This window comes from Coturnix japonica, chromosome 27 (assembly GCF_054131305.1).
Source record: "Coturnix japonica strain WE chromosome 27, WE-NBRP24, whole genome shotgun sequence".
NCBI classification, from domain to species: domain Eukaryota; kingdom Metazoa; phylum Chordata; class Aves; order Galliformes; family Phasianidae; genus Coturnix; species Coturnix japonica.
Window position 1 is genome coordinate 983,624 of NC_140689.1, and position 12,246 is coordinate 995,869.

At 44.6% G+C, this 12,246-nt stretch overlaps 1 protein-coding gene across 7 annotated transcripts in view; it reads right to left on the reverse strand.

Moving 5' to 3' along the window:
• POGZ (pogo transposable element derived with ZNF domain) overlaps window positions 1–12,246 on the reverse strand; it is a 28,658-nt gene that overhangs the window by 8,882 nt on the left and 7,530 nt on the right. For 4 of the 7 annotated variants that reach the window (XM_015884685.3, XM_015884684.3, XM_085524420.1 and 1 more), the window contains 6 exons: window positions 11,169–11,293; window positions 3,445–3,620; window positions 2,740–2,848; window positions 1,824–2,117; window positions 880–1,077; window positions 208–317 (listed from right to left, as the gene is read on the reverse strand). In XM_015884685.3, coding sequence (XP_015740171.1) covers window positions 208–317; window positions 880–1,077; window positions 1,824–2,117; window positions 2,740–2,848; window positions 3,445–3,620; window positions 11,169–11,292 — 1,011 coding nt within the window. In that variant the 5' untranslated portion in view covers window position 11,293. Of the gene's footprint in view, window positions 1–207; window positions 318–879; window positions 1,078–1,823; window positions 2,118–2,739; window positions 2,917–3,444; window positions 3,621–11,168; window positions 11,294–12,246 lie in introns of those variants that run through there. The other 3 variants (XM_085524419.1, XM_015884686.3, XM_015884687.2) reach the window with 2 other exon arrangements.

Sequence of the window (12,246 nt, forward strand, 5' to 3'; positions counted from 1 at the left end):
AACATTCAGATCTCTGCTTACTGTCAGTAGGACTGAAAAACAATCCTGGCACCACAGCAGGACATCCAGCTGAGGTCCTGACATCCTAAGGGATGCTGTGGAGGCCTACAAAAGTTCTCCTTTGCCATTTTCTTCCCTTTCACACAACCCCCGATCCAGGGAGAACTGTCCACCCCAGGGTGGTTACTTACACACATATGTACTTACACACATATGTCCTCTTAAAGCTTCGGTGACTCGGAACTGAGCATCACACCGTGGGCAGACCTTCCTGCCACCATCTTGCAAATCAAAGGTAGGAATTGGAGATGAACTGACTGTAAGAGGAGGGAGAAAAACAACACAAGACAAAACAGAGAATCATTACATGTCTCAGGTCCAGGATGCAAACTCCCAACAATCTGTATGCTGAAACACATTCTCATATCTTTAATAGGGAGTATCTCAACATTAACCTAATTAAAAATAAAAAACTCAACTAATCTTTCCTTCTTTGGTCATTTCATTGGTTTCCTATCCTTCAGTTTAAAACCCCGTTCCCTTCCATCACCTTCACCCCTACCTGTACATAGAAACTCAGTATAGATGACACAAAATGTGCCTTAAAAGAACTACAGGACTCCAAGACTCCACAAGGAGGTGATGGAACAGATGCAAGGAATTGATTCTTCCCCCTCTTTATGCTATGGGTGTGCGTGCTTTCAAGATAAACATCAATAATTTCAAATGCAAAATAATATATGCAAGCAGTATCCACACACAAAATATAGCCACTGGGTAAAAAGTAATAATGTCAAAGATGCAGGAAGATGTGGGAAGGCTTTTTAAGTGCCCATGCAAACAATGAGATCTCAGCAGTCTCAGGGCAGTTCACTACACCTTTTGACGATGACGATGACTCTGACGTGCTGGACCTCTGGGAGCCGTGCACAGGGCTGCTGTTGGACACCACCATCGGTCCAGGGCTCTGCCCCAATGAGGGAACAGTGTTCAGGGTGTTCACCAGTTTGGCAACCTCATTGCTGTTCTCACCAGTCACTCCAGGTCTCTTTACAGTCACAAAGCTTGCAATGCTCACTGCCAAAGGGAGCATAACAGAGGAGCATTAATAAGAATTGGTAAGAGCTGATGCACTGAATGAAGCTTGCCCCCACTTGCATGCCTCACGTCTGGCTCTTCTACCTTTCATCTTCTACCAGCCATCAATTCTGTCCAGCAAAGTGAAGGGGAAAGACTGGGCAAGTAAATTTCCCTGCCAAACCACGCTCTAAGACATGAGGCATTCCCTACAGTGGACTGAACAAGATACTGATGGTCACAAAAATCCCTTGTATTTCTCTTCAACATGTCACTGTATTCAGTTAAGGCCACTTAAACCTAAAAACAACGTGATGACTTGGTGAACAAAGAAACATTCGTTTTTTGTCTGTTGCTATTTTTAAGCAATCATATCGCTCACAAACTCAGCATTAAAAAAAAAAGCCCCGTGCTTAGTTTCTGCTCGTTATCTGCTCATTATTGTTCAAAGTCACAAGTGATTAACAAATAGTATTTTTCACTTTTGGGGACATCTAACTGGTCGTCTCAGAACATCCTACAAAACATGAAATCTAAGAGGTTCTCAAAGCAAACTGGGCCCTATAACACAACGCTCATCGAATTGCAGGCTGGTAAGGAGATGAAGCATGAGTCTGTGCCCAGAGCAAAAGCAGAATCCAGGAACTCTGACTCAACTTCTGAGTTTCAGCTCTAAGCTGTATGTTTGAAAAGCAAATTACAGACAGTGTTACACACTCGAGTCCCTTTGCTTCTCCAAGTCTTACCTAATTTGGGGTTAGTAGCTTGACTGGACTGCCCTGGCTGCTGCACAGTTAACTGTCCCAGTGGTGTTGGCTGCGTTGCAGTAGGAGTTGTGGAGGTGCTGGGAGTGGACTTACTTTGCTGTTGTGACTGGGACTGCGGCACTGTGCTCCTGATGGTGAGCGTGGCCGGAATAACCGTAGTGAAAGTGTTGGTGGTGGGTCGGACCGGCATGGTCGTACCTGGTCTCACCTGGGCCACCTGGGAGAACACCTGAGGAACACCAACTGCTGGCTTGACAAACTGCGTACCTGGGGCTTCAAACAGCAATGAATAAAGGGAGATCAAATCAAACAATTCTGTCCCTTGCCCAGAGTACAACCTCTTTTCCAACACTGCCAAGCTCCCCAAATCCTCATTCATTTCAATGGAAGTCTTATAAGCTCAGCACCTTAATTTTCTTTCCCAAACAGCCTGAAATTGAACATGAATCTCAGAATCACAGAATCATTACAGCTGGAAAAGACCTCCCAGATCATCAAGTCCAACCCCAACCCACCTCCGCTAAAGCAGATCCCCACATGCCACATCTCTCAAGACTCTGCGTGTGATTTTGTTATGGAGAAAGAAGTTATGAAGTTCTTCAAGACTTGTAGAAGAATGTAGAAGAAGTTATGGAGTTCTGCAAGGCAAACATTCCTTCCACTCAAAAGAGCCCTATCTACCAGTGGTTCGTTACTACTGTCAAAGGGCGGACTCTCAGCTGGCAGAATTGGAGCCACTAATACACACATTTTGTCAACTACAGAACAGGAAACTCCTCCTCTAGAGCTCCAAGGTTTGCATTTCATCTGCGTATTTCAAATATATAATATTTGTCCTTGGTACTCCGTAAAGAAAGATGACAAAATCATGGCTTGGATTTGTTTCAGTCCTTACCTGGGACGAGAGTGATGGGTCTGACTGTCTGACCCTGCTGTACATTCAGGACAATTCCCACTTGATTCATGGTGTTTTGCACAGGTCGCACGTTCCGCACGGGAAATCCCTGCATTCAAACAGTAATCACTGACATACCAAAAACACACCATGCACATTCAATTTGAGGTTTCTACCCTACAAAAACAACCAAACAAAAATAATCAAAACCACAGATGAAACAAAATAAAAAACCACCAATCCAAAGAGCAACCCCCAGCACTATCATCTATGGGATCAACAGAATCAAGGCCGTGCTGTTTGCAGGCAGCACCTTACCCAACAGCAAGGCCACCTTACTACTGATTTACAGCCTTCACTCTGACCTCTCCTTCACTGAGCACCTACTGAAATCTTCTCACAGCTCTTAAACAACTTGAAAAGCTGTATTTGCAGCTGTAGTTGTTGTTTTTTTTTTTCCTGAGATAAGTAAATTCTCTGCTTTGTTGAATCACAGAATCATCTGACTTGGAAGAGACCCTTAAAGGTCATCTTGTCCAACTCCTCTGCAATGAACAGGGACACCCACAGCTCCATCAGGCATTCAGAGCCTGGTCCAGCCAGCCCAACCCCTGAATGTCCTTGTTGGCTAAAATCTATAGGGATGAGCGCATCAGGCATTCCTTCCCAGCCTGCATGTAGTACTGGGGCTGTGAGGGCACCCACCTGCGTGGTGATGAAGATGGGCTGGCTGGTCACCGGAGAGTTTGTGACATGGTTGGCATTCTGCATGATCTGCACAGGTCTTAACACTGGTTGGGTCACCATGGTGCCCAGACCCGAGGTTGGGTTCTGAGTGAGGATCAGGGGTTGCCCGCCTTGCTGAACAAGAGGGTTGCCAGCTGGAAAAAAAAGAGAGATAGAGTGAAAGTTGTATTTGTCAATGAAAAAAAGCTGCTGCAGAATTGGAATGACTTTTTCAGAGCACGCTTTAAAAGTAAACTTGTGAAACTATTGGACCCTTCTACCCATCGCTTTAAAACTCCCATTTGAGCAGGGTTTTCTGAGCTGCCTAAGAACAAGGTGATCAAAATCCTTCGCTCTGAGCAGCCTCAAAGATTGATTACCCTGGTTCCTGCATGCCCTTTGAACACAACCACAGCAGCTAAAAAATATATATATATTTTTTTAGCCTCATTAACTATTTAGCACAAATTCACCTGCTGGCAGATACTGGAAAAATCTATGTTCAACCACTCACTCCAGCCCCCGGTGCAAGTCTGTGAACAGCACTGCCAATCACAGGCAGCTCAGAGCCAATTAACCAGAACCAGAAGGACACACAAGTTCTGAACCACCTAAAGCCATCCCCAACATCCCCTGACTTGATGGGGACTACAGCACTATATTTTCATAAAGAGCCAGACATGCTTCAACACAAGAATTACAGAATGTAAGAACATCTGGCTCCCACTGAAATCATAATGTGGGCTGTCTCGTAAGAACATCTCAGAATGGTTTAAGTGCTTTTTTCCCTCTTGATTTGAGTAACACCCTCTGATTTAAACACATCTCAACTCCAAACATCCCATGTCCACCACTAGAGCAACCTGACACTCTCTGAACTGTCAGCTGCTTGGGTTGAGATTCCCATAATGGAGATCTGCCTCAATTATTTTCCATGATGAGTTGCAACCATAGAATGCCTTGGGTCAAAAGGGCTCTCCAGGATCACAGAGGAAAAACAAACTATGTGTCTTCTGAGACCATTCTTCCTCATAACATTTTCTTTACAAGTCCCAGAACCTCTGCACATTTGCCTAAGGGACTTTGTGGCCTATGACCACCCTACAGAAAATCAACAGGGTTGGGTCCTTGTGTTTCCAGCAGCTTGTTAATTGTTGGCTGCATCCTCCAGCCAAAATCCCATTTGCTCTACAGGCTCTTACCTGCCAACCAGAACAATATTTGCACAGAATGAGGAAATCCAAAGCCTGAAATATGGCCCAGTTACTTCTGGGGGCACCAAATGTGGCTATAAAGCAACAGCTGAGAGAACCTCTCGTCTACTGGCAGGGCTCACTGACAACTGAGCACTGGGGAAGTGATGAAAAGGAAGGGAAAAGAGGATGAAGAATGACATATGTTAGTGAAAGGAGGCAAAATGGTCTAAAGCCATCAAAGCACCTGTCCAGAGAACGAAAGAACCATGCAGTCACTGAATGCCCCAAGCTGGAAGATCACTGAGGCCAACTCCTGGCTCTACAAAGCACCACCCAAAAATCAGAGCTCACACACAACAAGAGATCTGCATAGATCAAATGCAACACATTTGCTAAATATCACATAGGAGGGGAAATAATAATTAAAAAGAGAAATAAAAAAAACTCAGGCCATGATTATATCAAATAACCAAGAAAATGAACACAATACTTAATGGGGCTTTAGCTCCTTCTTCGTCTGCATCATTCTAGCTCTTGGCATAAAGTTCTTTCATGTATTCATGTTTACCCAACTCAAACTATAGTGAGGAATGTCAAAGGGATTCTTACAGAGGAATAATAACGTGCCAAGGTTTCGAAAGTGTATGATTTATGATTTTTTAAAGACCATTACTACTATAATTCATGTCTTGAGGGCAAAGGGCTTCCAAACCAGAAGTGGAAACCACACAGGAATCTTCCATTGTGGATTTCATCGAATCAAGAGCATGGTTGGGTTGGGAAGGACCTTAAAGATCATAGAACCACAGGATCAAGGCACAGCTGGGCTGGAAGGGCCCCTAAAGATCACAGAACCAAAGAAGATTATGGTTGGATTGGATGGCACGTCACATACCCCCAGCCCTACTCCTGCCACGGGCTGGCTGCCCAGGATCCCATCCATGGCTTTGGGCACCACCAGGGATGGGGCACCCACAGCTCTGGGCAGCTGTGCCAAAGGACTGGTAGCATTATTCAGTACTTACGAGACTGACAGAACATCCAGACTGTTTCAGAGACATAAAATGGTCCAACATTACTGAAACTGCTGATGTTAAAGGAGAATGTTTCCTATGCAAATATGGAAATCCAAGAACAGACCTGCTGTGTGCCAAAACATTCTGACCTACAGCCAAAACAGCTTCTTTTAAGTGAAGATGCTCTGCACTGACAGTCTGGATGCTGCCTGACTGGCACTCCTCAGCTTTCAGGATCCAAATGTTTCCATAAAGATTACACCACACAGAAGCAGCCTATCCTGCACCATTTGCTTCTTTAGGATCAGAAGCAACAAGCACAAACCCAGTGCTGTCTGAGCTCCAGGGTCCAAGGGAAAAGGATGATGTGATTCCAGTATTCACTGTTGTTGTAAAGAAAGGTCTTGGAGGAGAGATGGAGAGGAGGGAATTGAAACCAGAGACACACAGTGGGATTGGCAATCTTTGTAATCCCTTCTCAAGGCTCCTGAAAATCATCTGGGAAGACTTACACTCATTTAACAAAAGATTGCTTTGGGTTTCAGTCAATTTAAAGCAGAGGATAGTTGACAAAGATGCTCTGATCAAATCAGTCTGGTGATTTGGATTCCTTTTTCAGTATAGACCTGACACTGTTGGCCTCTCCAGAAACACTGTCCTTTATCAGGCAGCACAACAGCAGAAGTAAATACAAACACTCCAATTCCTTAACAGAATTCCTTTGATTGTGGCCAGGAATGATGCAGCTGCACGCCCAATTTTCTGTAGGCTTTCATTAGTGAGAACAACAAATCTTCTGGAGTAAAGCATCCAAGAGCACCAGTGCTTCTCTTAGATTCCTTCCATGGGGCTTCCACAGGTCCCATAACATCTGAAGATCACACAGACATGCATAGATTCACTACTTCACCTCAGGGGAACGAGGAGGTCACGGCAGAAATCAGCTGAGGAAGAACAAGTTATTTCCTTCTCTTTCTCCTCCAGCCTCTCGTGTATCCGATCCTCCAGGCAGCTCCCTGCTTTATTTTGCTCCTCTGAGGAGATTGATGCCAGCTGATGAAACAAGCTTCTGATTGAAGCAAGCTTTAATGCCTCTTGAACTGCATCAGCTCAGGTCCATCCCACAGCCCCCCGGGGCACAACCTTTCCCTGACACCCAACTTCACAGCAGCACAACCTCCCTTGAGAAGGACACCAGTGCCAACCAATAAAGCTCTCTCAGAACCACCCAGGTGTGAGAATGGGGCTGCAATGGCAGCACCCACCAGGCCAAGGCTCCTGCTGGTAACGCAATGAGGATGCAGGCTGTAATTAAGCCAGATATAAGGACTTCTGCTTCCATCTAACCCAACTTCACTGCACGCTGCCCCACATTCGCCGTGCAGCCCATGGAAGCTCAGTGTTTCCATCTATCATTTCTGTTATTTCCAGGATCAAAAGCACTTTATGATTCCTGCAAAAGGAATTGCAGGAATGTAAGCTGTATTTTTATCTGATGGTGGGATTATTAAAAAGGAGTCACGCTGTCAGGGGGACACGCAGCAGGGCTCCCATCTCATTTCCTCATCAACAAATGTGCTTTACTGGATACTGGGACACTGTAGACACACCAACGAGCTGCACATGTATACAGAACATAAGGAACTGGTTTGGGTGGGAAAAGGTACAGCTAACAGCACACAGTGGAAATTAAGAGAAAGAATAAATTAGGCCGAGCGTCACCTCAAATATATTTAGCTTTCACTGTTTTTTGTGTCCCAGTAATTTGAGACATTTAAAAACTAATCTGCAGGGAAAAAACCTGAAGACGAAATTCAGGAAGATGGAAAAAGATTTGCTAAGAGATCATTCTGCATCCAGTGAGGAAATCTTTCTTGACTTTTGGACATGGGGTCACTCCCATCCAGCCCACACTGCTCTGATCGCCCACAAAGAGCTGGTGGTCTGATACAGAACCATTAAGGCTGAGAAAGACCTCGAGGATCACCAAGTCCAGCAGTCATCCCAACCTTACCACACCCACTTACAGAACTGTTAAGGCTGGAAAAGACCCAATTACAAACCCAACCCATCCCAACCATGTCCACTAACTATGCTGCCAATTGCCACAACCTCCATGGTTCTTGGACACCTCTAGGGGTGGTGATTCCACCACCTCCCTGTTCCATTGCATCACCACTTCTGGAGAGAAGAAATATTTCCTTATATCCAACCTGAACCATTGTTAAGCAGTACAACAAACTGTGGGAGAAATTTGGGTGCATGTTTATCACCGTATGGTTGGTCAGTTTGGGAGTTAGATATTTACCAAGGAGGATGCTGTTGTTTAAGGAAACAATAAACGTTAGGGCTCCAGGCTGGATCACACTGATTTACATCCTAGAGGGGAAAAACAAAACAAAGCCCAACAAAACCTTGCACAGAGAGAATGGGTAGATTTAATGAGCCTTTTTCAGCCCTTGCTTGTAAGTCTTCTTAATTAAAGTAAAACAAAATGCAAGATGACATCCATGAGCATAAAAAGATTGCCCAAAGCTGGGTCAGCTCAGACCCAGCGCACGGTGTGAACACTCTGCAGTCACAAATGAGATAAGGATGTGACCCCGGTTACTGGACCAACATGGGCTGCAGAGGGGACAGATGTCCCCATGGCACTTTGCCACCCCTAATTCTGACTAGTAGAAAGCCAACAAGGATTCCCTGCAGGACAGGAGATGGCAGCAGCTCAGTGAACACAGAGCTCCAGAAAGAAAAAACCACGTTGCAGACTGAAGAGTCGTGCTTGTGCTGCTCCAAGATCGTTAAGTCCAACCATCAACTCACCCCCACCACACTCACAGCATCACTAATGATGGAAAAGAACTCTAGAATCAGACCAACCATCGACTCATCCCCATCAAGTCCACCCAATCATAGAATCATTAAGGCTGGAAAACACCTCCAAGATCACCGAGTCCAGCCATCAGCCCATCACCACACACAGGATTTGCTGCATGGATGCCATCAAAGGGAGTGCAAAAAATTGCACCACAAAGCTGAAATGCTCCACAGAGATTCAAAACTAAGTGTGTTTCCCAGCTTTACCTTGCAGAATCTCAGCGTCTTATCACCAAACCAAGGGCAAAGCGCTGTGCGTTCCTGTGTGTTTTCACAGGGCCTATCAGCAGCACGTTCCTTCTGCCCAGTGTGCAGCAGATAACAACAACACAGATCTGACCCACAACACCAACCTCCCTTGAGACTAATGGCTCCATGATGCAGAACCAGAGCTGACCTACCTCTGCAGCACTGAGCTCAGTGCATCTGGAAAGCAACGCTGCCTGGGGGTGCAAAGCTCACTGCCCTCCCTCCTTTCTTCTCAAGCAGACCAACACACACCTCTGAGGTTTTCAGGCATTTCCAGTTGCACCCCTGCCCATGTCTTTAATTAACGGATTAAAGACCACAGGTATTATTTCTACAACTGTTACTGACTGCAACCCAGAGCACCATTATCAGTAACATGAACACAAACAGCCTGTGATTCCACCCCTCCAGTGCAGAGAGGAGAGATAAATTACAGCGTAGTAGGGTTAGAAGGGACTTTAAAGATCACACAACCTCGGGGGCAGCATCAGTCAGTGCGCAGCAAGGGATGGAGGAAGGAAATGGAACCACCACCACTTGGGTCCTTCTTACAAATTCCACATGTTTTATAGGATCCAGGAATCATTTGGATAGCAGATCCCATGGATAGCTGATTCCATTGATAAGATCCTTGAACTTGTTAGAGTTATTTCACTGATAAACAACTAATCTACTAAAGATGTATCTTAGTAACCATGCACATTTTCCTTCTTATTTTTTAAGCAATAATCTAACTGGTGCGCCAATATCGCCAAGTCTTTATTAACTGTAATTGATTTAAACACCTGTCTCCATTTACTTCCATTAGTAAAGCTGTGAAATATTAATCACCAGTGCATTACGTGGTGACACCTCATGCATCTGCAGTGCCAGACACTTTGAAGACATTTCCAAGAGGGGTTCTGTGCACTATTTGAAACCAATGCGTTCCTCATTACTTGTGTCTGATCAAATCTTACTAAAAAATGATGTGGTGACTTTTAAGTGAGTCTGACAAGCAGATTTACACAGTTCCTTCATCCCAAAGGAACTTAAAGACACTTTCGATCTCAGCACTAAGTTATGCACTGAGATTGCTTAAGCTCTCTCTGAACTGAAGACACAAACATCCTCCTGCCCTACCAGCTCCAAACACCCTTTGTCAAAGCAAGTTCCTCACAGACCTTTCCTTGTATGAAGACCAGAAGAAGGAGGTGACAGCAGTCAGCAAACCCTCCCTAAGCTCATCTCCATTTATTAACTCCAATTAGCAGCCAGCTCTCCAATGCCCCAGGTGCCAAATACTTCCACAAACACAATAAGTCAGCAGCCAAACTACCGGGAATGCTTCCATGGATGTAGATCATTGTAGGACCACAAGACACAGGCCTACAACAAGACAGTCCCATCTCTCTCCTAGATATTAAGCTGATGCTTGACCTCAACTAAAAGAGCAAGAAAAAGCAATTCAAAGGGTTAACCAAAAGCCCAACTTGTTGCATGGGCCAGTCAACTTCAGCCATGCATATCACTAAGGTAAATATTCTTTTCACCATGCACCAGACTGAAGTGTTTGGGAAGAACCAAAGGGACAGTAGGCAATGTCTTCTCTAATAACATTCATGCTTCTTTAATTCCTGAATTGTTAATTGCTGAGTTTTAATTGGTACAAAACAGGTGCAATAGCCCAACTCATGGTGGTGGCACCAACAGCAGCCTGACAGCACCGCTCTCACACCGTTACTCAGAGCTCCTTTACAAACAGAGTTATTACCTCCTGGAAAACAAAGCCTCCAACCCACCAATTACTGCTCTGTGCGTCTGACACAGCCAGCGGATAACGACGTTGGCTGACCTGCACATTAAACATCAACTCTGAACATCAAAGCCACACATCTTCCCATTTACAGAAAACAGGCAGAAGAAAAAGAATGCAACTGATTACCTCAAATAATGGGTTAAAGAAGAAATAATGATTAAGCTTCAATCTCACTGTTGTGACTATGTAAGTTAAGACAGAGGAAACACAATTAACTGCTGAACGCTTGTCAACCTCACCCACTTCAGAACTGCTTAGGAGGATCTGAAGCAGTCACTGCTGGGTGCTGGTACCTCCTGAAGCACTCTGTACAATGAGGAGCATCACCCTGATCTTCTTTAATGCAAATGTTTGATTCTGCACTACTTTGGCCACAGGACACAAAGAATTTCCCCCAAGTTTCTGCACAGAGATGGAACAGCAGCTCAAAAATGGGCATTTATTACGTTATTAACAGGATTCGTAGCTATCAAACGAGATTACTTACAGGATAGACATAACCAGTCACTGCCATTTCCCCCTTAATACCCAGAGCTGGAATAATTCTGGACTAAAATAGTTAATTACCCGTAGTAGTTTTATCGACCGAGTTATAATCCTCAACCACAGAATCTTCAATCACGTCGCTGATCTTCTGCCATGGCTCCAGCTCCTCCTCCTCACATTCCATAAAAAGGTCCGTATCCGCCATCCTGCAAAGGGAAAGAAGAAAGCCCTTTATGGGATAACTGCATTTTGTCAGGCAGCAAAAGCTCCACTGTAAGCACAACTGTAACAACAGAATTATTACCTTCAGGAAAATCAGTCATGTTTGCATAACGAACCTTTGGTTTTAACTTAAAATTGGAGTGCTCTCGCCTCTCATCCTACATGACAAAACCAACTTACCAGCTTCAAAAGCAGAATCCCAAACTGCAGAACATTAAAACAAATGAGAAACTCAGAAACAAGAATCAAGGGGTTTATTCTCTTGATGGTTCTGAGTACTCTAAGATTACTGCCAATATACAAAAGAGACCAAATATCCAATCTTAACTGAGTAAGTCTGCTCCAACCCAACCCTGAGTGGGCACATCACAACCTTCAGCACTACTTCTTGCCATGCTCTCCACACCTTCCCAATTCATTGTTATTTCTGAGCCCCACCAGGCACAAACAGGTTTTTTGGATCTGCCTACAGAGACAGTCAGGTGTTTATTGCTGGGGGTGCAGCCAACCCAGACATCAGTGAAATATAGACCTGAATGCACTTGAAGTTAAGGGTTCCATTGGGCATCCCAACCATCCAGTCAGAATTACACCCACGATCCACAGTTATCAATCCTCTCCAGTGCCCTATCGACCAGCTCTCCTCAGAAGGTGGAGGCTTCCCACCAAAGGTCTCCAAAGAGCCGATGTATGTGATATTATTGAGATTCCATCAATAGGGCCATTTCTGATCCCACTGGGACAACCCACGAGCCATCATGCTGAGCAGCACAGAGCAGCTTTCTTACCAATCTCACTCCACATCACTTCAGGATTTGGTTGTTTCTCAACCTCCCTCATCAGTGGTGTTTAAGCAAAAATTGAATTCTCCTTAATAATACATTGAAGAATCCTAAACTCATTCCAGAAGGATTTTTAAAGGAACTAAGAATTATTC